This window comes from Punica granatum, chromosome 1, assembly GCF_007655135.1.
Source record: "Punica granatum isolate Tunisia-2019 chromosome 1, ASM765513v2, whole genome shotgun sequence".
Classification (NCBI taxonomy): Eukaryota; Viridiplantae; Streptophyta; class Magnoliopsida; order Myrtales; family Lythraceae; genus Punica; species Punica granatum.
This window is the reverse complement of record NC_045127.1, coordinates 50,801,102-50,828,231: the sequence shown is the minus strand read 5'-3', so window position 1 is coordinate 50,828,231 and position 27,130 is coordinate 50,801,102. Positions and strand designations below refer to the sequence as shown.

The window sequence follows — 27,130 nt, the reverse complement described above, 5'->3', positions numbered from 1 at the left end:
CTTCTTTTTCCTTTCTTTTTTTTTTCAATGAATGGAGTGACAATTTTGTCCCTTTTAATATAAAATGTGAGTGGCTTGTGTCTCTTTTGGCAGAAAACTTGGCCGGAATTATGTCGAGGGGGCTCCTTGCTTATTTTCTGCTAAGGTACGTACTCCGCAAAAATTTCAAAGTTAGTGTGCAAACCCAATCTCACATAATAGGTTGGGAGCAAAGTGCATTTAACTGTATTATATAAAGATTAATGTAAGTAGTGCAACATAGTCACCTCATATATTTATATTTTTTTTCGATTACAATGAATGTTCATGAATCTAGTATAATAATATAGAAATTCTTAGGGGCACGAGTAGTCTCACTGGATACCGAAATTGAAACATTTAGGTTAGTAGGCGAGAGTGCGCAATACTTCGATATATATACACACTTAGAATTTCTTGACGTTCAATTTAATCTCAATCAATTGGTGACATGAAAATTAAAGCAATTGAATCATGGTGGGCCCCCCCTGCCATTAAAGGAAAGTTCGCAAAAAAGAAATTTAGAAAGCTGGGGACCGTCAAAAAGTCTCCGCAAACGGTTTACTCAGAAAAAAGAAAAAAAGGCAAATGGTTCTCCTCTTCCCACCATATCCTCAAGTAGTAGCAAATGCAGAGATAAATTCGTAGTGATCTTCATGAACAAGTTTGAAGACAATGGATTAATTGCACTTGTCCCATTTCAGAAGAACTAACAATAATATAACACTGCGATTGCATTCATTTAGACGGATTATATCATCGATAGGGACCCATCCATTCTCGTAATCTTCACATGTAACAGCACATTACATGTTGGAGGGGCATGCAGATAGAATAAAATCTGTCTTGAAATAAATATTGAAGCAGATATTAGTTTCCTTAAATTTCAAGCGTCTTCGTATAGTCTATCTATGATTCTAATGGAGCATTTTTCACGTGTGTGCGCAAACTAGACGTTCTAGTACATCAATTCACCTATCTGATGAACCTAGAACACCCAAAATTATCTGTTACACAAAGGCACCTAGGGCAGAGAGAATATATTCAAGACAAGACATGAGATGTTAGCAATTCAATCCTATGCGCTGGGAAACCCAGCTAGAAAATTCTTTATGTAGCTACGACGTACTCGAGCCACAGCTTTTTAGAATGATCGTCCATGCATATAATTAGTATCCATTGCTTTTGCTATTGTATGCTGGAGCAATATAAATGATAATGTTCACGTGAGGATATTGATCGATAGACATGCCTTCTCCTAGCTAAATCTATATGTTTTTGACAAATCTTGACAAGAATATCTTTTTCATGTTTTTACAGATATATATATATATATATATATATATATATATAATAAGTAAACAAAAACATGTGATTAATTGGCCCATATTTCACCAAAAAGAAAATTTGATCGTTGCATTATAAGTTATAGTCGACACACTTGGAAGTGATATATATCTGTCAAGGGTAAAGCAGTGATCATCAATAAACTAGGGATTGATGATTAGGGATTTAATACAATTATGTCGAATATTTGTTTAATTAAAAGATCTGCATCCACCGAGAGGAGAATATTAAGAAAGTCTCCAGCAATTGTTCGTTAAACAAATAATATAATATCAACGATGTTAATTTCTTGCTTATTTAGCTTTTTGCACAAACAACGCAAAATAACTGGTTGATTCTCCAATTTTAAAAGAAAGCCACTAATATAATTTACAGTATTGAACGGAGCATACGAATATACACCCGGTCAATTTACATTAAAAAAAGTATGGGCCCCAAAAAGTATTTGTTCATTTTGACTTGGTTCGACTAAATTAATCGGGGCGTTATGGGCTTCCAGTTAATAGGATGTATACTGAAAAAAAAAATCATAGAGGAAAGACGTGCTCTTATCCTCATTTCAAAGAACCTTGTTCCTTCCAAATATGGGATTGAGTAGTCTTAGCCCCATCACAGCCCTCTCCGAGTCCGAGCGAGGGTCGTAAGGAAGAGCACAAGTCGGCTCATCTGTAGGCCTAATATGATACACAGGGAAAAGCCAGTCCGAAAAATTGTCCGCTTTGGTGCAGTTCTTACGAGCTTGTCCTTTACAAAAGACTAGCAAAGGTGTGCTCTTGGTATGTACCATGACATCCAGAAGTCTAACGGGTCCTGACTAAATCTAGTTCGAGTCGAGCTCATTAAGGGGGTAAAGTAGACCTCTTTCCTCTACTTTATTTATTTATTTTTTAGGTCGGTTGAGGGGGCAAAAGCCCAAAAGAAATTAAAGATTACAAAAGCAGGGTAAGAAAGTCTCATAAATATCTCATAATAGAATAGAGCAAGATCATAAGGGACCGACTGGAGAAAGTATACTCTAAATGGACGATTAACAGTTCTTTGAGTCAGTTAGTCTGTACAGCAATTTCCTTCACGATACGTGTGTTTGATTGACACTTCCAAACTCCTAGCACGCAAGCTCTCTCCCCCACCCCCCACCACACCCCCCCCCCCCCCCCCCCCCCCCCCGGCGATAGTTCTGCCACCATGGATGTTGCTATAACAATGCTTTGCATAAATCCACCAATCCAATTTCCATCAGAGTCACAAATGAAACCACCTGGCCCGACAATCCTTGGATTCCCTTGAGATGTCCCAACAGTGTTCAATTTATACCAGCCCTCTCCAGGTTTCTTCTAGCGAATGAATACCCATCGTTTAACAGAATTCGGAAAAACAAGCTGATCCAGTTTACTCGTATTAGCAAAACTCCACGATGTTTGAATAATACGCCCATACTCATCATGCGGCCTTCTAAACTCCTCTTGGAAGATCTCCTTATTCCTCCATTGCCAGAGGAGCCAGCATGCTACTCCGAACATAGAATCCTAGTTCAGCTGAGAGTAAAATGGGACGAAAGGTTTAAGATTCATTACAAGCCAATCACATAATGATTGCGTGAAGAAGGACGAAAGCATCGATTATGGGACGAGTCTAAGCCACAGATTTTGAGTAGGAGAGCAATCCCGGAGAACATGGAGAGTCGATTCTGCACGCTGCATTACAATGCCTACATAATGAGGAAGCAGCACTGTTGCGTTAAACTCGGTTAACATTAGTGAGGAGTCGGTTATTGACCACAAGCCAGAAAAACATGTGAATTCTCTCAGGCCCATCCCAAGACTAAACATACTTCCACAGCGAATTAGGAACTTGCTGATGTTGGACCGAGACAATGTTATAGGTGGATGCAACAGAAAACTCACCCAGATGCAACAGAAACTCACCCGAAGGAGATAACCTCCAAAAAACAAAGAGTCCGGTCCTACTTCAGCAGGAGGAGGATGCATTCCCTCAATCCCAAGGAGAGAGACTGGTACAAAAATGGTGCAAACGTTGCCCAATTCCATGCACCATCCTCTGTCACGAAATTCTGCACTGGTCCATTGAGTAGCGTCTCCGGGATAAGACCCATAACAAAATCCACATGGCAGTTATCAATTGAATGGCATCTATCTACCCAAAGTTGACAGTGAATATTGTCCCCTACTACCCATCCAGGCCCACTCGAAATTGTATTCCAAGCCATTGATATTGCCTTCCATAGCCACGAGTCAGAAGCCCGAATTGAGAGTAAGAGGTCCTCCCCCTTTCTATCCGGAAATTTACGGTACAGTACATGAGTCCATAACTTAGATTCCTTGGTGAATAATCCCCATCCAATTTTCCCGAGAATGGCCGTATTGAAGTCAGCAACCTTCCTCGGTCCCAACCCTCCACAAAGTTTCGGTCTGGTAATGGCATCCCAACTAACGAAGTGCATTTTCCGTCTATCTGTAGAATGGCCCCTAATCCTATTGGAGCCTCTCAAGTTCCTTGCAGACATACATTGGCAGTATAATAACTTGCATCATATACGTGGGAATAGTGAGCATCACTGATTTAACGAGCATGGTTTTGCCCGCCAATGATAGCGTTGATGCAGACCAACCATTAAGCCTGGACCTGACCCGATTAATCACATCCTGAAAGAGAGACCTCTGGATGTTACCATGAACAATCAGTATGCCCAAGTACTTGCCAAAGTTGGCAGTCATGGTGAAAGAACAAAGAGATGATACGAGCTCGATGGTCCGGGTTTTACATTCTTGGAGAAATAGACAACTGTCTTTTGAGAACTAACACACCTCAAGCATATGATTGTTAGATGCCTCTGCGAACAACAGGAGATCATCCGCGAACATCAGATGAGAAATAGGCTGACCTCTGGTACCAACACGAATGGGTCGCCACCGGCCTACTTCTACAGAGTCTGAAATAAGATGTGCCAATCTCTCCTCGCAGAGAACAAGTAATTATGGAGAAAGAGGGTACCCTTGTCTAATGCCTTGCCCCATGTTAAAATACTCTGTGAGCTCTCCATTCCAAAGAACTTGCATATGGGCAGAAGAAATGTAGGCCAAGATATTTCTTCGGAGACTCAGGAATACCTAACAAAGCAAGAGTATCATCAATGAATGCTCAGCTCAACCGGTCATATGCCTTCTCCAAGTCAACTTTGATCGTCATGAACCCTGTCCCCTTCTTCATACGATGCATAGAGTATATAAGTTCCTGAGCAATGACGATGTTGTCCAGAATGTGGCGCCTCAGGACAAAACTCGACTGATTTGGGGAGATAAGGCTCGACATGAAAGGCTGCAGCCTATTGGCAATGATCTTTGTAATCAATTTACAGGAGACGTTACACAAACTGATAGGCCAAAAGTTGTGGATAGACTCCGGGTTCGGAGTCTTAGGGGTGAGAACCAGCAAGGTGCCGTTAACCTCCTTCATAGATTTCCCCTCTCAAAGATATCCTTGATAAAGTCCACAACAGAATACAAAACAACGTCCCAATTGGCCTGCTAGAAAACTGCCTGGAATATTATAACATATATACTTAAAACATGTTCACATATACACATAATAATAATTAATATGATGAGGAGTATTGGGACGTCAGAGTATTAGGCCTTAAATAGCATGTATTCCGCCTTAAATACAATGATAATCATAGGATTTATTCCATAGATTTTTTTAAAGGCACTTCATCACGATCTATGTTTGCACGATAAGCACATCTTGCATGGTAAAATAATGAAGGGGCCGGAAAATAAATAAATAATTAATTTATCTCAATGGAGTAAACGAACACACGTTGATTCAGTCAATTTATATTTTCTTTTCCTCTTTGGTGTGAAACTTATTAACAAGATTTGACATAATGTTCTTTCTCCCCACGTTGTGGAAATATGGATGCTGACTAATCTACCCAATCTAAGACAGATGTATATGAAGTATTAGATGCCTCATGCAAAGAAAGGGAGAAATAATTATATATATATATATGCCTTTTACATTGCACACAGCCACTTCTGAAGAAAAGAGATGCCCCTCCATACATAGGTTATTGGTTAATCATGGTAAGAGATCCTAAGCTATAGTGGCTCATTCCCCTAAATATCATTTTCTAGAGAGAGAGAGAGACATAGAGCATAGACAAGTTGCCACCGTAGTTTTAGTAAAATCATCCATGATGCGATGGATCAAGCTACAAAACAATTCGAAACTGATCACTTCTTTTGTATGTATTGTAAATGCTAGTCTATTTATATATAGCATATAATATATAATAGTTGGACCACTATATCGGATCCCGTTGTGTGTCATCATTGCCTTCATTAGCTGGGTTCGGTCCTGTATCAATTTTGCTTCTCTAAGTTCTGCCATACGTTACTAATTTGGCTTCTCGCTACCCTCTTTGATGCAAGTAATTTGATTTAAGAACTAGTTCCATAATCTGCATTGCGGGATCCTCATTAGATAATATTTGATAAATTTAATTTTACAAAATACATTAAGCTCAGTACATGTGGCCTTTTTTTTTTTTTGTAAATTTAACTTTACAAAATATATTAGGATCGGTACAAGCTACTTATTTTTTATAAATTAAGTACATGAATTAATTAGTAATGATATGGAAAATGGATCTCATAGTTGTACAATTATAAACAGGTTAGTTTTGTAAAGATTATAGTAAAATATACAAATTTCTGTTATGAATTTAACAATTCAATTCAATTCCATGCAATGCGTGGGTAAATTGGCCAATTAGACGTAAGGCCACTAACTGTATAATAATTTTTGAAGGATAAATTTTGCATGAGAACCGTGTCTGAGAGTTGATAGCTATAATATTAAGTGAATGTTACTCGATGGCATATGTTTAGTAACACCTTACTTTACCAACTTATTGCTACATGGAAGATGAAATATTAATGGAAGAAAGAGTATGTGATACGATGGCACACGGTTTTTCATAGAAATTAAGAAATTTCGAATTCAATACTCGCCACCGAAATTTCCCATATCCTTCTTTTAGCATTTTTTCCTTTACTAGACTTATATCGCAACCGAGGAAAAACGAGAGAGAGAGTTTGTTAACAGCATTATATCTCGTGATTGTATAGTATCAGTGTTATAATGCACGTTCCGGGTGAATTCCAATTCTGTGTCTTTGCAGGAAAGGCCTATCGAATGGAATTTCTTCATAGCAGAGAATCGTAGTACCGAATTGGCTAAGTACCATATGTCTGATCAATGTTTCACCCAAATGGGAATAAGCTCGTGTTCAAATTGCAGAGATTTGCCAACTTTCCAGGAAGGAGTGAGATCATCCGATAAAAATCAGCGCTACCAGGTGATCTAATCCCCGTCACTTTTGCTTGGAAAAAGAATAGTCAAAAGGAATTGAAGCACATAAAAATAAAATAGAGAGAGGGAAGAGAAGAGAATAACTTAATACACACTAACTTAAACTTTGGTGTCTGCTGGAAAGGTTTGATGTGACAATGGAGAATTTAATCTCTTGTTTGTTCCCTTCCCCTGCTCTCTTGCTTTGCTTCCCCCCAAGCTTTGTATATATTGGCTTGCTCCCCTCTCCACACTTGTCTCTGTCTCAACACAAAAGATCGTTCCATACCTCCATATCCATAGAGAAAGGAACAGTCTCTCTTGTGATCGAAATTGATTTAATGGCTGAAGGGGGTGACATGGGTGGTGCCCAGTGGGCGCCTTACATTGCCATGATAGCGATTGAGTTTGCCTTTGCAGTTGTCAACGTCATGCTCAAGAAAGTGTTGGAAGAAGGCATGAACCATCTGGTCCTCATCGCGTACCGCCAGGCAGTTTCGACTCTCTTCTTGTCCCCGCTCGCCTACTTCTTGGAAAGGTACCCCAGTCCATCTTTACTCAGCCTTCATGGCAAAAGTTGTCGATAAAGAAGAAAAAAGACCGTGAACTTTTCATAGACGTGTACTGCATTCATGTTCAGGATGGAGTCTCGATTTGAGGATTCCAGAAAATTTCAGTGAAAGTTGGTCTTTGTTTTTGCAGGAATAGCAGGCCGAAACTCACATTCCGCATTGTATGTTTACTCTTTTTCAGTGCAATCGTCGGGTTAGTCCAACGAACAAGATTTTGAACTTTCTTGTACCAGTCTGTATGTTAAGTCTCTCTTGATGAACAAGTGACTTATGGTCGAACGCTTTGTTGCAGTTCATCACTCACGCAATACTTCTTCCTTATCGGGATTCAGTACACATCGGCAACTTTTGCCTGTGCCTTCATCAACATGGTTCCTGTTGTCACATTCATAATGGCCTTACCATTCCGGTACATACAAACTTTTGCCTGCGCCTTATCGAAAGTAAAGTTTCTACACGAATCATTGGCACATGTTTATGGTAGCATGCTGCCGATTCGGAAAATAATATCTCCGGCTTCAGAGCATAGTGCTGAACATTTTTTGTGAAATTTTATTTTATTCCAGGATGGAGCAGGTGAACTTATATGAAAGTAGTGGGAAGGCTAAGGTGATGGGCTCCCTAATATGTGTAGTTGGAGTTATGGTGCTGACATTCTACAGAGGAATCACCCTTTTCAGTTCTTTACACGCCCCACCACGTCATCCTTCCATGGCATACCACAGCGAGAAGCTTAGCTCGGCAAAAAGGACGGAGAAGTGGGTCATTAGCTCAATGACTTTAGTGTTGGCCTCAGTCCTGTGGTCCTCGTGGTTTTTACTCCAGTCAAATATTGGGCAGCGGTACCCCTGCAAGTACTCGAGCACTGCTATCATGTCCTTCTTCGGGACTGTTCAGTCTACAGCCCTGGTAGGCATGTCGTCTGGCAGGAACCTATCCGCGTGGATGTTCAAGGAAACATTCGAGATAATCACCGTACTCTTCACGGTTAGTGTGTATGCTTTCTCTATTATATAGCAGGAATTTCAGTTGGCCGCCTTTCCGTTTAGTAGAAACAAAAGTTGACCACGTCTGCATTCGTATCGCAAGACAAGCACCGTTATATACTATGTGTCACAAAGAGCTAATACAGCATAAATTGACAAATGCAAAATGGTTGGAAGCAGGGGATCGTTGGCTCAGGACTGTGCTATGTGGGGATGACATGGTGTGTCAAGAAAAGGGGGCCCGTCTTTACCGCAGCATTCAGCCCTCTGATTCAGATTATCACTGCAATGATCGACATCCCTCTCCTTCACGAGTCGCTTCACGTTGGAAGGTTTGAACCATCTGTCCTGTCCCCTGTAACTGCTGGTTGAAGTTGCCTATAATGTTACTGATCATATATATATATATATATATTTTTTTTTCCCCTAACATATCGATCGTTTCATTTCATCTGGTGTTGCATGGAACAGTGTGATAGGATCGCTGCTCGTGATCATCGGGCTGTACATTCTGCTGTGGGGAAAGAACAAGGAGGCCAAGGATAGCATCAAGAGAATAGCTCAGGAAGCAGAGGAAGTTAAGGAAGAAGAGCCAAAGTTGCAGGTCATCACAGTTTCTTCGGACTCTAGATGTTCCTAGCTAGTCCACGTCTCAAATGCTAGCTAGGTTGTTTTAGAAGAGCTCGGAGTATCATTGATCGATGTACTACATTCTCCAGCAGGATGAGGTAGAAAACTCAAAAAATGGCATAGGTCCATCACCTGTCACCGATCATGACGACAAGATGGACTAATCGATATTTCCTTTTACTATCATTCACTTCATCAAACAGCTTATTTAAGCGAACGAATGTCGAGAAATACAGTGTCGTACAAATAGCTGACATTGAAGTAGAATAAGGGAAGGCATTACACAAAGCTAAGAAAGGCCAGAAGGATTTTATTCCTTACTAATATCGTCTCATGCATTTGTTAACACTTCACTTGCCATGATTCTTCTATCAATACGTCCCTCAGTTTTTCATTCGCTTTCGGAGCTTTTCTTCTTCTTCTTCTCCTTCTCCTTGTCCTTCTCCTTCTCCTTCTCCTTCTTCTTCTTCTTGTCCTTCCCGTGCTTCTCAGTGAAATCTGTGATCTCTGCGTGCACCCCGGGATCATTTCCGCTATAACTCCCGCCCATCATAATAGAGTTATTGATGGCCTGAAAATTGCTATTCACGTAAGTTCCAAGGGCATCATCATCATTCTCCTCCTCAGGGCCACCACCCATTTTCTCGTCCTGGCCACCCCGGAAGGTGGCTCCCATGTTGTTCCCGGCAAGTGTGATGACTCTGATTCCTCGATCATCTTCACCATCACCACGGTGGTGGCTCGAGCCTCCAACATTATGGAGACGGAAAATGCGACTAGTTATTGCAGAGAACATGTCACGGACTTCATTGTCGAGCTTCTTGTGCTTGTGTTCCTTGTCCTGGTCAGAGGACAAGTCCGCCCGGTCGGAAGGCATTGCCAGAGTGAAGTAATATGGATGAAGAAGAGGAGGAAGAGAGATGTGTTGAGCTTGCAATGGAGGGAAAGAAGGGGAGGGTGCCTTTTATAAGGGCTATGGGGGAGATTGTTGTTGGAATAAAGGGAGTGACTTGGATAGCAATAAAAGTACCAAAAATATGCTGTCTAAAGGAAGAATTACTTGAGAAGGAGTTTATGTTTTGCTTTGAGTCTTTTGGCTGGAACTCCGAACTATTTCTTCAAATCATCACGCGGGTTAGATCCATCGGGTCTCTCCTTTCATATAAAAAGTAATTAATTTTTTAAGAAGGTCATGGGAGACCCACTCTTTCAGTGAGACAATAGACAAGTTCACCCATCCTTTCGATGCAGATCGACCTCAAGGATATCAATCTTTTGAGTCGATTAGATGTCCACAGATAGAATTGAATGTAACGATTAGTGAATGATCACTGAACCAATCTATTCTGCGGGAGCGGGCAAATTCAAAAAGGGTATGTGAATAAAGCCCAACTCGGAGAAGTGGGCTGAGCTTTGTGGGTTTGGGTTCTAATTCTTTGGGTCCATTACTTTAATATTGGGCTATTTTAACTAATATGATGGTAATCTCTTTCTTAAATACAATGAGGCCCACGGTTGATTTAGGAAACGAGGAAATGAAGGGGTATCCAATATCTTGATTCCAGATTGAGAGTGCTTTCTACTGCATAATTAATTTTTTCCCTTTTAGTTAATAATAAAATAATGAGAAATTTTTTGGTGATCCTATTTAGTCACAAGATAAAAAAGTACAAATTAGATTAAGAGTTTGTTAGGAAGTGTGATGGAAGGTTATAAGCATTTTTATTGTTTTTAAACAGAAGTTGTGCTTGGCAAGAATTTTGTAAATCATGGTTTGTGTTACTTTTAGCGGTTGTAAACATGATTTTTTTCAATAGGTTAATAAGTACTTATAAAAATCACTTATGTTTATTTTGTATTTCAAGTATTATTCAATCATCTACTTCACTTTCAGTAGTTTTTGCTCAGTATATCTCCTAAAATTTTTTATTTTATTATGAAATTAGATAGATTTGGAATCTTATCATGTTATTTTGAGAGAGTATTATTAAAGATTTATTCTGGATGAAAAAGGGAGAATTGAATGAGAGGTAATTATTTATCTCAGTTTTCTTCTCCTACTGAAAATACAAAAGGAAAAGACCAAAAATGAGAAAAGAGAAAAAAAATGGAAGGAAATGAGAAGGGACTTCCGTGGGAAGTACCATTTTTGTCTTTTGCCAATGCGCAGACTTTGCCTTTGTCTATTATTTTCTGAATCTTTTCCATTAATTTTTTTAATCTGAAAATCTTCCGATGGAGTTTCCTTCCTCGAGAAGGCAAAGGCGAACAATCAAGCAGTCGACTTTGTGTCCCAAAAGCCAATCTGGAAATTAGCTAACAATTATGATATTTTGTAATATTAAATTCTTCTTTAAGCATTCAATGTTAATTTAAAGTCGAATAATTATCTTAATTCTCGACTTGCGGACCAATTGCTATCACGGATGATATGATGATATATTAAAATTCACTATCATTACCAGAATGAAAAATCAGCTTTTTTTTTTTCAATGGGCACTCTATTATTCGAAAATTTAGTTGGACCCAATTAATTCAATTTGAGTCGGTGTGGTCCAGCAATGAATTAGATCGGGTCAATTGATTTTCTGAATACCATATTACACTCTAAAAGAAATCATAAAATTTTCTCAATTTCTTGCCCGATGAATTGTTTTCTCATAAAGATAGAGATGAAAATATTAAAATTAATATGAATGTCTTGATGATGACATCACCAATTTGGAATTAGAACCCAAATAATTTACTCAGAACTGTCCATATCTTATATGGAAATCATGAGAGCACAATAGTTTTAGTGACTCAGCTCAATATAATTATCATATTTACCAGTAAACAGGATTTTCGTACCTAATATATATATATATATATATAACCATGTTGCATTTATATGATAAACGTGGTAAGAAGATTCCTTTTTTTCTAGTTACAATAGGAGGCTCATGGTTTAGTACAAAAAAATTGAAATGAAATCTAAATAAAATGGCACAGGTAGTCCTACTGATAAGAATCGAACCTGAAACCTCTAAATTATCAGGTAAGGGTGTTAGTCATTGTACTATACTCCCTTTCTCAAGAAGATACCTTTTTAATCAATTAATAACAATAACTCGGTATTTGATCATATGTAGACTACGAAGTGGGCGATAATTCTCAATATTTTGTTTTTTTATATGTGTATTTTTTTAATAACTCTATATTTTGTTGAGCATATGAAACATCTATCATATTTCCTTTAATTGCGATAAAAATGATAGTAGATTAGTTCATCCAAATAATTGAATTTCTACTGATTTTACTAAATAAAATCGCATTTCTCTACGTGCTTATAACTTGTTTGGGATTAGAGTTGAGTTAAACTCAATTGTATTCTAACTTTGTATATATATATACATATATATATTTAATTGAATTGTAATGATTGTGTTGTTAAATTATGAGAAAAAGTGTGAAAATGTAATGAATAGTTGAGAAAAAGTAATGATTATGTTGTTGAATTGTGGAAAAAGTAATGAATAGTTGAGAGAATTTAGTATTAAAAATTAAATTGAATGGTTAAAAAAATTAAAGAAAAAAAGGGAAAAGTAATAATTGTACCGTTGAATCGAAATTTTTTTATAGATATTTATTTTAAGAAATTATATTTTTTATAGATAAATTTGGAGATTATATATTTCAAATCAAGAATGAAGTTATATAATAAAATTATTAAGTATTTAATGATTTATATACATTTACTAATTTAGTCCCAATTGTGTATATATATTTATAATTATTTATTTAGACATTTACTTTTTTTACCATATACTATATATAAAATTATTGTTCTAATCTTATTTATACATTTATAATTATTTTTTTAGATATTTACCTTTAGGATCTTATACTATATATAAAATTATTTTTCTATTCCTATTTATGATGGGATACAACTTTATCTATCTATATATAAATATTACGTTATGTCCTTTGCCAAACATATGCGATTGTTTTCTCAAATCATATAACGCAAAAGGGTCATGATATATTTCTGGCAGTTATTAAAAAAAAAAAATTCCCAAGGAGCAAAAAATTTACAAAGCGCCTCAAGAGTGAAGAAGCCCGAAGGGAAAAAGAGGGACACCCCCAATCACCAACCCACTTGAAAGCAAAGGCCGAAGCGTCTTTCCTTTCCTTCTCTCTCTCTCTCTCTCTCTCTGTGTCTATATATATATTTCCTCCCGGCCGGTCGCTTTGAAGGGGAAGAAGAAGAAGAAGAAGAAGAAGAAGAAGAAACCATTAGAAGAAGGGGGAGAAATCTTTCACTTTCTTCTTCTTCTTCTTCTTCATTCAACTTCATTCCATTACTGGGTAAGTGATACTTAAGTTTCCAAGTTATGGGTGATTGCATTTACGACTCCCATATGCATGTACTGTACTCCCCTGTTCATCTCATGCTCCATAGGCCCCATTCCATCTCTCATAAGCTTCTCCTGCTCTGGGTTTTGTGTTTTACTGATTTTTGGTGATTGCCCTCTCGAAGCTTTTGACTTGACAAGGTTTTTGACTTTCCCTCTTGCCGGTTGCTTGTGACTCTTCCCTCAATCGCGACCTCTCGGTGCAAAGTCCTGCTTTCAATGGAGAGTAACACTAACTGGAAATCGCAGCCTCGGAATTCGGCTTCTCGCCTCTCGGCTTCCGCTGAGCCCTTCACCTCGAAACGGCCCCCTGCCTTGCTCTCTAAGGCTCACTCGTTTAAGCCCCTTAGTTCTTGTTTTGACCCGGAGACTCCGTCTCTCGGTGATTATAGTCCATTCCACTGGCAAAGTTACACCCCGGAGGCCCTTCCGGAAGGGCTTGATCTTAATAACTATGGAGCCATTCTTCATGGCAGCGAGTTCTTGGGCTCAAATTGCTTCGCAAACACTGCAAACACCGTGGGGTCGCCCTATTTTGGCCCAAGCAGTGATGTTGGGGTAAACGAAAAGGATACTGGTAACTCCATATCTGATCCGAGCTTGGAAAAGGAAGGTATGCGTTTGGGCTAAACATTTATATTTATGCGATGTTTACCTTGAGGCTATATGTTCGAATGATTGAGCTTGATGATATTTTTCTAATCTTACCTGACTGTAATTTGCTAAAGATTTCATGGTTCTCCAAAAATTTCTTCTAGGAAATATCATGGTGCGTTTGGTTTCAGAGTTAAAAGTAACTTTGATTTTGATTGTGAAAAATGACAAATGATTGGGTAGTGTGTTGAGTTAAAGTTAAAGTTAAAAGTTAAAATTTTTGATTTGGAAAATGTGTATTTTTGTTGTGTAGTGTGTTGAGTTCAAGTTAAAGTTAAAATTCAATATTCGTACCTTTAAGTTTCGACTATCCTGTGACTGGAATTTCACCTAACAGAACATGTTTTTATCTCTGTAATGTGTGTAGTGAATTGCGCGTGTGCCATGTTTGTTGCTGTAATGTAGTCTTAGAATGTGGTAAATGGACATTCTAAGATTTTGTGGCCTAATTGTGTATCAGCCATCGTGCAAGTGAATTGCTCATCACTAGATGCCCTGTTGTTTGCCTATGGTCACCTCGGAAACTTCAACAGAAAGAAAAGGATAGCTAACTTTGGACCCAGATTATCGAGGGAAGGTTCTGATAATATCTGAAAGTTCAAGGACCTTTGGCATATGTATTTTTCTAACAGCACAACCCTCCACCTTTTCAATGGATTCCTCTTACAAGGAATTTGTTTGCAGGATATGAAGCTCGCAGAAGATCAAAATCACTTGACGGAACTCATGATAGTTTGAGTAGAAAATCAACTGGTACTTCCGAAGGAGGGGCTGAACCAAAATCCCAACCCATGGAGCAAATATCAGCTGAAAATCCTTCACTCATTAAATCGAGCTACCGGATAACCCCTATTACTATTTCAAGATCATCGGGCGTGTCCTCCGCTCCCATCATCAGCAATTTTCCATTGAATGCGAAACCAAAAGATCCTGAGGGATGTGGCAAAGCGGAAGGTTCCTTCATTCTTGTAGATAAGAATGACCTCAACAGTAAAGAGCCCGACGAAGATTCGCCCTGTTGGAGAGGGACCATGAACTCACCCAAGTCACCTTTTAGGCTGTCACAATCTGCAGAAACTAAATTTCCTGAAAACACATCTGAAGCACGCTGGACTTTGAATCCTATGGCTCCTCACTTCATTCCGCGAAGTGCAGAAAGAAGGTTGAATTGGACTGGATCTTCTGATTCCGATGAGATTCGTGAACTTGGAAAGGATTCTCTGAGGGACAAAGGAGGCAGCCTCTGTATGCTTGGTCCTGAAGTGGTTCCACCAATTCTGGAGGAAGAAAATATTACTTCTCATAAAAATATAGTGACTGGAGTGGATCTTCAGGTTCCTAAGAATGATGTTGAGGATGTTTCAGCTAGTGAAGCTTTTTTGCGCATATCTTACTGGCTGTCTATGTGCCCGAGTTTAGATGCTGAGTTAGTGGTTGACACAATGAATGACTTCTCGGAGTTCCTTGTAAGGAAATGTTCAGAAAGTCATGTTTTGAGTGAGCCACTGCTTGGGAAAATTCAGAGCATAATACAAAATCTTTCTAATTGTAATGGAGAAAGGGATCCAGGAAGAAGCTTTACCCCACCAAACGAGTCTTCTGCTGCTATACTGAAGGTATGATTTACTAATTTGGATACCATGTGGACTAGAGATGTTTCTCGAGTTTGTTTTCTTGGAAAGGTCCTTTGTGTCGAGATATATGCTTAAAAGAGTATTTTGAAAGTGCCATGACATTATTCTGTGCAATGGAATTTGTTGTTTTCTCGAAATGTTGTCTGGATTTGAAGCTCATGTTTGCTCTCTTACACCAAACCACTCAAATTGTTGAATTTAGTTATCGTTGTGGTGCACAATCCCTATGCTTATCCAAGATATATCATTGTTGATTGCAATGTCAATTGGTACTCCATCATGCCATGTATTTTGAAGGGACTTGCAAACTTGGTTATTTCAATTACCTTCTCTTCAAAAGAGAGCGGACAGATCAAAATATGAAAGATAATGAATATTCTCATTAATTTGTGGTAAAATAATCGTGCGGTTTCTTAATTGTCAGAGGAGCTTCTGACAAAATCTATTTATGTTATCAGATCCCAAACATTGAAACTGGTCGAAAAGTTGTGACTGCTGCATCTGAGCTTGACAATGTAAGCGACAGCAGGCAGCAGAAGACGGATTCCTCTCTGTTCATGAAGAAAGAGTGGGATTCTCGTACCTTTATCGGTAATATAGGTGCTGAGATCGCTCAGGTATGAAAAACTGCTCATCTATATAATCTTTGCCATATCAAAAGAAAATTTCTGGCTTATGAGTTGTGATCTGCAGGCTGATAGCAATGCCTCGGTTGCTGGTCTCGAGATGGACCAGCGAATGTCCCCACAGACATTACTGTACAAAAACCTGTGGCTTCAGGCGATGGAAGAGTTGCATTCGATGAAGAGCAGATCACTGAGGAGCATGAAATCCGGGGTGGAAAGATCATCTGGCAGAGTATCGTAATGACTCGATTTATTCCAGCTTTCATTTTACTCCGTTGCAAATGGGAATGAATATGTGGTTGCCTGTTGGGCTGTATAGATCCAGGAGCTATCATACGGGAAGGGGTGTATAGTCCCTAAGCTATATCAGGACTGAAATACTCGATCTATTCCAAGTATAAATACTGATTTCCCACGGTCTTGGTCCGTGCTTGTTTGGTCTCTTGACAGATTAAGCTAAAATGGTATATATATGTTTCTGCCGATATCATTCTTACTGTTACGCCAATTTATTGGACTCTATTGTGCAGACATAGGTAGTATTTAGGACTGTCCATGGTTCGGGTCAATCCGAAGCCCTAACCGAATAACTAGTTCGGTTCGGGTTAATCGGTTATCGGTTCAGCTCTGGAACTGAGCCGGTACCTTACATATTATGGTTTGGTTTTGAGTTCTAACCCGAATCTCGAAATTAAAAAAAAAAAAAAAAAAGCTCTGTCACTACTCCCTCAGTCACTCTTAGATGTAATCCTAATCCGCTCACTCAGACGCTCACTGCCAGCCAGTATACTCTCTCCAACCAGACTTCACACCGCACGAGGAGAGGCCCAATACGACGACAACAACGCTGCCACGACCATTACCAGGGCGAGGGTGACGAGAGGGAGGAGGCTTTGGCGGCCGATAAAGGGCCCCATCGAAGCTGCAGATCCCGTCAACGTCTTCAGCCGTGTTCTGTCGTCCAGTTCGCTGACTTCCGAAGGTGAGGGATTGGAACCCACATTTTCGCTTCCGACTTCATAGGCTGCTCTGCATGTTACATTCAATCTGAGCTGCGTTAATTGTCCTCAATTTGAAAAAGGGAGGGAGAAATGAAGAAGCTTTGAGCATTTTCTTGTCCTGTTGTCGGAGTGATTAGCTTTGTCGTGAAAAGACAAGGGAGAAGAATAATTGTATGCAGAAACTGGTGAGGCGCTGGCACCAGCTATTGGGAGTCCAATTAGAAGCAAACTTGAGGAATTGTTTCATGAATATGATTAGAGAGTTAATGGGCTATCAAGGAGGAAGAGGGTATGGGGCTTCGAGCTCAGAGGATCGTTGGACACAAACACAGCAAGGATCATCAATGTTGAAGAAAAGAATGCAGACTGTTGACAAATATAAACAAGAAATGCGGGACTCTTGGGATGAAGAAATCTGAGTTAGAGAAGTATTTGGCTGATGAGTGGATGTCATTAACTGGTTGCGAGGGACCTTGTTCTTTCCTCGATGACCCGTGATATATTTGCGACTAATGTCGACACTGTGGCATCGGAATCAACTTTTAGCACATGTCGGCGCATTCTTGATGAGTTTAGGAGTTCCTTAGGTCCTTCAATGGTGGAAGGCCTTGCCTTCAAGACTTGATTCAATCGAAGAAAAAGCAGGTAGAGATGATTGTGGAAGAATTAGAAAAACTACAAGAAGGTATAATTGATTTATGTACTTTTTATTTAATTAAGAAAAAACTGTCAAATTTACAATGAAAGGTGGACTTTACGTCAAATTGAATCTCGAAACTTTTTTTACATCACATAATCACTTAACAGTTGAAAAGTATGTCTGAGAGCCTCTTCCGCCAACCTTCCGTAAAAAAAAATAGATTCAATTATCCGACTAGCATTTTTTTTGTTGTTTTCTACCTTTTTTTACCAGTGTTATCAGAACCGGACCGGACATCGAACCGGTCGAGGCATGGGGTCATGGGTTCATGGGTTCAATCAAGGGTTCGATGGGTCGGACCGCTTGTTTATTTTTAAAATAAATAAATATATATTATTTTAAGAAAATAATATAAAATACAAAAAAATAAAAATAAAAATGGTAATATATATTAGATAATAATTAATATGTGTCCAAAAAAATATAAAGATAAGTCATAGTTCACCATCACAAGTTGATAAATCAAACCAAACAAGAACTAACTAATCAGTCAATATCATCAACAATTCCATGCACTCCAATCTCCACCATAATTTCCACAAATATTGTCTTCAGCTGCAGCATCATGTGGTGCTTCAGGAGCTTCAAACAATGGATTCTCTTGGACTCGGTCATTGACATTCCCTCCATCAATATTATCTTCAGCCCCATCATCCATATCAAGATCTTCCAAATTCAAATCCAACGAATCTATACGAGGAATATAACTACTAAAAATGAAATGACAATATACAACCTATCATGAAAATAGTTGGAATGAAATAAGAATATTTAGTACCGTCATTTTCATTTTCTTGAATGCACATTTGCAAATCCCGTCTAAATGTTTGCAATTCTTCATTTGATAGGGCCCGTGGCTCATCCTCTAGTACCCATGTAGAATAAGAAGCAAACTTCTCGAAGTCAATTGGGTCATAATTTCTACCCTTGAAGTAGTTCCTGCAAAACAAACATCTCTTGTATACTTATATGTTGCAAGTTGCAACAGATCATCAAAACAAAGTAAATATCTAAATATGAGACAAAATTTCTAGTAAAGTAAGAAAGAAAAAATAGAGAGAAGCAATTGTATATACCTTTGTTGCAACTTCAAATTATAATGGACATAAACAAGGTCATTCAACCGTTGATGCTCAAGTCGGTTCCTTTTTTTAGAATGAACATGATCGAACAAACTCCAATTCCGCTCACAACCCGAGGCGCTACAAGTTTGGCTTAAAACACGAATAGCCAACTTTTGTAAATTTGGTGCACTTGAGCCATACCACATCCACCACTCATCTAAACATATATAAAGAAAATAAGAATAAGTAAAACTGTAAAAGAACAAACTCAAATAAAGTAGGAAATAATGACCGAAAATACTAGTGTTTAGAACATACCCGGAGCCATCACGATGCGATCGGATACTGCAGATACTCTTCCAAAATCACCTTCAGCATTTTTAAAAATCTTCATTTCACTTGTTAATTTTGTCTGCAATGAGGGCTTTCCATAGGAATATCTCTCTATCACATCCAACAAACCGGAAACCGTTCCTCTATTCTTCTCCATCTCGGTCAAGTCATACTGATATTTGGGATTCAACCAATACCCAGCAGCATGCAAGTTTTTGTGGAGTTGCCTATCCCATCGAGCATCAAGAATGTTGATATACGGCTCAATCTTCTTCTTTCTCTTATTGAATCTTTTCAACATCTCTTCCCTAGCTTTGTACATTGCTTCAAGCAAAAATCCCATAGCAGGCCTTTCATCACTATCAACAATACGTAATACACGAACAAGAGGTTCACTAATCTGCACTATGGCTGCACATTCAGACCAGAAAGAATCCACAAATAACAGTTTCACAAATTCTTTTGCTTTACTTTCCTTTGCATGGCTTGAACTAGTCCATTCACTAGATGTTACCATAGCCCTCAAAGCATTCTGTTGTGCCAAAATACTCTGCAATGCAATGAAATTAGTGGCAAAACGAGTTGGAGCAGGGCGTAGAATTTCTCGTCCACCAGTGAATTTTCTCATCAGATTCAATGCAAAGCAATGATTGTAGATATACTTAGTAATCTTCGAAGCATGAGTCACAATATCATTCACCTCGTCCAACTTACCAATATCACTTAGAATTAAGTTAATGCAATGAGGCGCACAAAGAGACCAAAATATTGTCCTGAACTCCTGCTCCAACAAGCGACCAGCAGCCACGTAGTTAGCGGCATTGTCAGTCACAAAGTGAACAACGTTCTCTTGACCAACAAATAGGACCACCTCTCTGAATAATTTGTAAAGCATATCTCCAGTCTTCGAAGCATCTGAAGCATCAACAGACTTCAAGAAAACAGTTCCCTTAGGACAATAAACCAAAAAATTAATCAAAGTTCTCCTGCATTGGTCCGTCCATCCGTCCGCCATTATCGTGCAGCCCGTCTCTTTCCAAGTAGTTCGGTAACTATCAACATACTTTCTCACCTCCTCAACATTTTTTGTCAATAAGTACCCCCGAAGATCATGAAAGCCCGGACCTTTATAACCTGCCCCCATGCTAGCAATGGCATCGATTGCTTGTTGGTAATAAGGAGAATTAACCGTATTAAACGGTATACTTGTAGCCAACATCCACTTAGAAATGGCAAGATCACACTTCTCGGTGACTTCTTTGCTTTGCAAAACACTCTTGAGTGTCCTTTGAGCTCCCGGTGTTGTTCTCGGTTCGAAGTACGAATTAATTTTCATCTTGTTTGACGGCGCTGCCTTTGATTGGGTATCTTGAGTTGCCTTCCCTTTTGCTTTTGAATGGAGATGTGTCATTTCTACTATCTCCTCATCATGCTCGGAGAGTGGAGCATATGGATTTTGCTCATCTAACATATCGCGCTTCCTTTTCTTTTCCATAATATGCCCCACCAGATGTTCCTGCATTCTAAATCGAACAGCATCTGGTACCTTCCGACATGCCTCTGCATTCCCTTTTAATCCCGCCAAATGTTGTTTGAACCGATTTATACCACCACCGGAGAGAACTTTTGAGCAATACAAGCATAGCAGCCCCTTCCTTCCACTTGCTGACGGCACTTCCTTGCAATGTGCCCATGCCGGATCAGATTTTCCTCTATTAGTGCCTTTTGGTATCGAAGAACTTGGAGTGGATTCTCTAGTAGGTGACGTAGGAGTGGGTGTGTTGCTGTTGCTAGCACCAGTAGAATTCATTGTATAGCTAGCAGCCTATAATGATCAAAAAAATTCACAACTGTCATCGATCAAGAACATATGAAGTTATGACAATATACAACCTATCATGAAAATAGTCAACTAAGTGCTAGCTCGAAAGAGTAAAGACCAATAGAGGGCAAAGGGCAACATTGTCAAAACCAACCACCAATACTTTAGCAACAAGAAGCCACCATGCAAAATTTTAGGGATATAAAATTTGGGAGGAAAAAAAAAGAAGATTAAATTGATCCATACTAATGGTCTTACAGCCTAAGCAATAATTTTTTTGCTTAAATGGATCAGTGTCTCGGTACAAAAGGATGAGAACGATGAAATCAGCAACTCTAGCTCACGGCATCAAATGACATTGGAAGCCGAGTTAAGATTATTCCCCTCAAACGAACAATGTAAGTGAATTGAAAAGACTTGCAAAATCAGTCTTTGAACCTGAACCGACACATCTGAGATTGTAGTCAATTGGTTTTCCAATAAAAATTCTATTTGTTCTTCTTTTTTCCCCCCATTTTTCGGTGAATTTATTTCCCCTTGCTTTTTTTTCTCCTCATTATTGGAACTATATCATTTGCATGAACGAAATTATCTAAAGATCTGCCAACAAGTCAAAATCACGCTTTATATGAAAAAAGAAGAAGAATCAAATTGATCTCCACCATTTATAACTTTATGGTGTGTGAATATACATATCCCGTTGTTCTTGATTAAGCCACACATTCATTTAGAGAAATTTCCGCAAGTGACATATACTAGAAAATTAGCAATGCATAGCACGGCCTATAAAAGAAGCATATCAAATAATTGGGTATATATATATGTGTGTATCTGTGTGTTTCGATCGTGATTACTTTCTAATATACAATTGATATGATATAATAAACTCAATTTCCAACAGAAATATGAGCAATAGGATAAACACAAATGAAAATGTGAAACGTAGATTTATTTTTTGTATTAAATATTTTAGTTTTTCTATTAAGTAGGAAGATGATAAAAGAATGATGGATAATAACAGAATGATGTTTATAATAAAACTGACTTCAGAAATTAGATGAGTAATTACAATATGAAAAATTCTCTTAAATAATAGTAAGTATGATATATATATATATATATAAATTCTTGGACATATGTTTATGTTTATGTTTCTCTTTTATGAATTTTAATTTATTTTCCGGTTCATAATAAGATATCTCCAGGTTCAATTGCATGGTCTCTGTGTATATAGGATGTAAAAGCTCAATATCCAGCAAAAAAAAGATGTAAAAGGCTGAGATTGATCGTCACGCTCAAAATAATCAAAAGCAAAAATTTAAATCAAGGCACTCAGTCTTCTTTCACACAGATGACAGAACACATCCGAGACACTTCCTTCACACAGAACACAATCTTCCACTCTTCCTTCACACAGAACACAGAACAGAACACATCCAAAAGGCTACAAAAGTTTAATAAAAGTAGGAGACCACTGAAGCGAAGGCCTTACAGATTGATAGGGAGGTTAGGGGTGTCGGCGGCGACGGAGAGGAGAAGGTCGGACTCCTCGGTCTGTTGGATGACTGATGAAGAAGAGCAGCAAGTGATGAACTCGAGATCGAATAAGGAAGTGATGAACTCGAGATCTAGAAGAAGAGAAGAGGACTAGGGTTTCCAATTTCTTTCCAATCTGCATTCTAAAATCTGAAGCTTTACTTTCCGATTTCTTCAATTTCGGGTCGAGATGCAAGGAGTTCGGGTCGGATTCCGCCTAAAATTTCTGAACCCATGAACCGGCCGGTTCGAATGGGTTCCATGGGTTCATGTAAAAACCGGCCGGTTTTTTGGGTTCATCGGTTTTTCTATGCATTTCCGGTTTTTAAGCGAACCGGACCGGTCGAACCGACCGGTCCGGTCCGGGTTTGATAACACTGTTTTTTACTCTTTTTTTTCTCTCTTCCATTACTTATTTTTATTTTATTATTATTTACACTTTCTTTCTCTCTCTCTTCCAAGTGAGAGGGAGGAAGGCAGATTGGGGGCACAGCCGGCTACTACCCCCCGCCCTCCCATCCATGGGAGATCGCTGGTGACTCCTAAGAGCTCCGGCGACCACTCCAAGAGATAAATAGCGTCGTTCTTCCCTATCAAACAATTTATGTTTAATAAAATGCAAGTCAAATTGTACTTCTGATAGCACCGGTCTACAAGTGCTGCAAAATTGTCACTAACTGCTTCCACCATCATTCCCATTTGCACTTCCCTACCCTTACCTTTGACCTGGTCGAAATTTGTGTCCAACTTATTAGACCTGTAAATGGCCAAATCGAGCGTGGACTGGTCGATGGTATATAAGGGGATATTGAGCAACTTCTGCCCTCGCTGCCTCCTCGTAAGAACCCTACTCTCTCTCCCCCAATCCCATGGCAACAACACCCAATTGCATGAGTATGATAAAGGTATACTGAGACAAATTTTCAGAAACGAAGAAGAAAGGACTGGTATTTGAGTTGAGAATGAAGCAGTACGAACGTAAAAAGTGATGCCCAATTTAGCCTAAAATTCAGGTTGAGAGGATCTCAAAGGAAGCACTCTACGATGCAAAAAATTGAAGAGAGTAGCCACCAAAAAAGAAATTGAAGAGAGGGGAGATAGATCCGCAATAAGGGCACTTCAATGGCCATCGTCGACTCCATCTTCCCCAAACAAAACAAAGCCCCTATCTCTTTCTCTCTTTTTCTAGAATTGAGCACACTGGCATCTTGAGCTCAATGTATCCCACATCTCCCAACCGCTTGTTGTCACTAATTTCGAGCTTGCGAAGGTTGAGTTCTTCCTCTGTAGTCGCAACTTGTGGTTGTACAACCTCGAAGGAAGATAACCAAAAGGGATTACCACTCCACTGGGTCGCATTAGGGGGCGGTGACCGCCGGGGCTGCTCCACTGTCACTCTTTCTCCACCGAGCCTCTCTTTTGCTCTCTCCGTGTAATTCCCAGAAGACTTTTTGTCTGAATTTTCATTTTTTATTAAAATAACATTATAAGTAATGGGAAAAAAAAAGAAAGAATAAAAAAAAGGCATGGAATAATAAAAAATATCACTAAGAGGATTCCCCTTTTTTTAATGGGAGGCTGATAGAAGGGCTCTTCAGATATACTTTTCACTTGTTAAGGGATTATGTGATCTAAGAAATTTTTCGATGTTCAATTTGATGTAAAGTCAATCTTTCAGAGTATATTTGACGATATTATCTTTAATTAATGATTGGCTTATTTAAATCATAATGGTTATATATGTATGCTGTTTTATCGTAGAGTTTCAAAAGATCCAATTTGCACCGCCCTTGATTGACATCCCCCGGTGATCAGGTTCATAACAATCGCAGGTAATAATATATTTATCATCTAAAAAAGTTATTTCTTCATCTTGCCCTTTTCGTTATCTTGTGAGATGCAAAGTTTGCTTGCTCGAAGGCTGGTCTGAATTGTCATTAGTGATCTATCATCTAGTGTTTATGCGGTTGTTGATTGAGTTGCTATATATTTCGACTCTTATACTTCGACTCTTGGCGTCTTGTCTGGTTAATCAACCTGAGATTGGCTCCACAACGATGCAAAAAACGTCATAGGGTTACAAACAAATCAAAGAGGATGCGCATCATAGGGTTTTTTGCATTTTGTGTCGGGCTGACCTGACCCGACCCGAAGTTTCTTCGGACAAGCTCAGTCGCTCGAAATGACCAGAAATTTTTTCAGTTCGGGCCGGTTCGGATTACCCCGTTTGGACAGCCCTGGTAGTATTAGTCGTTATGAGGATCAAACTCCAAATCAAGATATTGAAACATGTTGGTAGTACTATGTTCATTGTACAATGTGACAGGCTCATTTGGCAGGAATCTCCCACTGTAGTTTTGCTGTCAGAAACCAACTTATTGGTTGAGTGGTGCACTTATTAGGAGAGGAAATAATCTGTAATACTTAATCTCTCGAATTGCGTAAATAATTTCTCCCATACTTTTTGGATCAGAAAATTCCAATCCCAGAATGAGCTATACAAAGTTTGCAAACAAACCAAAGATAAACGGTGGAGAATAAGCTCGCAAAAGAATGAAGGAGACATCTTAATAGGCCGGGCTTGGAGATTTTCACTGGTTGGGCTTTGAATACAAGCTCATGACAGGCCCATTTGTTAAAGCAGTCAAGCCCATCAAATATCGCATTACAAATTAATTCAGCGATGTGCTCTTCTGGGTATCATCCCCTTAGATGTTACGAATCCTCTCAGGTGTAGATGCCTAATTTTGACTTGAGTTGTCATACATAGTCCCTTGAATTGTTCCACCAATGCTCTCGGGAAGGCCACCTCCCATATGTCGAATGTGTTCTCGATCAATAAGGTGACTCGTATGTCAAATTGTTCTATCACAATATACTTTGCTAACTGAAAAGCGGAGAGAGGGGTGCGAGAGAACTGAACGGAACAGTAGCCTCTCGAGACTCATGCGATGCTTTGCTTACTCTGGTATATAATGAGAAGTTGGAAAGTGGTGGATGCGAGGGATTAAGATTGATAAGGATTAATATTAGAACGACGTTAGTTTCAATCAATAGGTTGAGAACACCCGTGATCCTAAAAAAAAAAAAAAAGAAAGAAGTGAGAATGGAACCAAGAAGGATTTGAGTGGGCTGTCTCCCCCATTCCCCAACTTTCCATATCTATGATAATTTTCTTTTTGTACAAGCCTATCATTTCTTATACTTATGTTCTTTCAATTTCCCCTGCACCAACAAACTTTCCAATACCTTATCTTTGAATAAATTTCTTTGATAAAACAAATAGTTATGTACTCGTGAAAAGACGATCGATTGAATATAGGAATCAATGCGCCCACTGTACGTATCTACACGAACTAGACCGACCGAAAACCAGCAAGAAGAGCAAAGTACCAAAACATGATGGTTCTGAGGTGTAAATTCACGCCCAAAAATGAGAAAAGAAACATGCTGGGCTCACATACATGATTTATGACCGATTGCTTTCGCATGCAAAATAGAGATATGCGAGTACTCCCTCCCGCATGTTATTGAATTTATGTGGGATTCACGACAAACACTATCAGGCGCAACGGACAGGGCTATAGTTTCGCTCTCCGGGTAATATGTTGGATGATATCTGTGAGAGAGAGAGAGAGAGAGAGGCGCCAACTGTAGGGAAGAGGAGAGTTGGAGGGGAGAGAGAGTTGTTATTAAGGGCCGATCGATCGAGGAGTGGTCCTATTATATTAAGACACTGTGGTACCGTGTAGAATTTGGATCCAAACAGGAGGAAGAAGAGGGTTTTGTATGCTTAGGGTGGTCCTAACCCTACTACTCTCTATATATATAGATACACCTATACATATATATATATATATATAACCCATAACATGATGTGCTACCAAACTCACACACACACACACACACAAATATTTAATATATGCTCCTAAAATTGGTCTTTCTCTTCTTCTTTTTTCAATTATTATTAATTATTATCCGTTAATTTCGAAGAATACGTTTCCGAATTTTGTATGTTCTTTCCTGACATGAACAGTCTTTATAAGCCGGAATTTCATAGTAACTTCAGCATTTTGACATTAGAGAATTTCTCAATTTCTCTTAGAAAGCATATAAAATTAGGCCTTCTTTTTTAAAGAAAAAAATAATTAATTTGAGGATTGGAAATGGCACTAAAAAATCATATTACTTTTGTGTGAGAGATCTGTATAATTATGGTGTCAGTGTGGTGTTGTTCCCCTTCTGCTCCTAATGTCGGTGAATCCCACCTGCCATAAGCAAAGCATGGTAGTGCACTTCCTTTTTGTGGGGGAGATCTATATATGTAAATGTACATATACATTATAGTGGTGATATAGAGCTAGCTAGGTATAACTGGCTATGTCATGATAAATATCACATAATTACGTTTTCCTTCTGCGTACTCAAGGAGTACAT

At 38.8% G+C, this 27,130-nt stretch overlaps 4 protein-coding genes across 5 annotated transcripts; 2 read left to right on the top strand and 2 right to left on the bottom strand.

Moving 5' to 3' along the window:
- The first annotated feature begins 7,002 nt into the window (after positions 1-7,002).
- Positions 7,003-9,244, top strand: LOC116192414 (WAT1-related protein At3g30340-like). Its single transcript, XM_031520965.1, has 6 exons — positions 7,003-7,276; positions 7,441-7,503; positions 7,603-7,719; positions 7,877-8,297; positions 8,477-8,628; positions 8,768-9,244. The coding sequence occupies exons 1-6, from the start codon at positions 7,080-7,082 to the stop codon at positions 8,934-8,936; spliced, it is 1,119 nt and encodes a 372-aa protein (XP_031376825.1). The 5' UTR covers positions 7,003-7,079; the 3' UTR covers positions 8,937-9,244.
- On the bottom strand, positions 9,131-9,803 carry LOC116207404. The gene is made up of 2 exons (XM_031540327.1): positions 9,412-9,803; positions 9,131-9,176 (listed from the first exon to the last, which is right to left on the bottom strand). Exons 1-2 carry the CDS (start codon positions 9,801-9,803, stop codon positions 9,131-9,133), a joined length of 438 nt encoding a protein of 145 aa, XP_031396187.1.
- Positions 9,804-13,001: 3,198 nt separating this feature from the next.
- On the top strand, positions 13,002-16,722 carry LOC116189064. 2 transcript variants are annotated; one of them, XM_031518596.1, is made up of 6 exons: positions 13,002-13,276; positions 13,532-13,936; positions 14,438-14,554; positions 14,662-15,593; positions 16,070-16,228; positions 16,305-16,722. In XM_031518596.1, the coding sequence occupies exons 2-6, from the start codon at positions 13,543-13,545 to the stop codon at positions 16,476-16,478; spliced, it is 1,776 nt and encodes a 591-aa protein (XP_031374456.1). In that variant the 5' UTR covers positions 13,002-13,276; positions 13,532-13,542; the 3' UTR covers positions 16,479-16,722. The 2 variants fall into 2 exon arrangements, with proteins under 2 accessions (XP_031374456.1, XP_031374463.1); XM_031518603.1 differs by lacking the exon at positions 14,438-14,554.
- A 1,715-nt stretch (positions 16,723-18,437) lies between these two features.
- Positions 18,438-21,145, bottom strand: LOC116207395. The gene is made up of 4 exons (XM_031540313.1): positions 19,321-21,145; positions 19,204-19,219; positions 18,717-18,877; positions 18,438-18,628 (listed from the first exon to the last, which is right to left on the bottom strand). Exons 1-4 carry the CDS (start codon positions 21,143-21,145, stop codon positions 18,438-18,440), a joined length of 2,193 nt encoding a protein of 730 aa, XP_031396173.1.
- Positions 21,146-27,130: the final 5,985 nt, after the last annotated feature.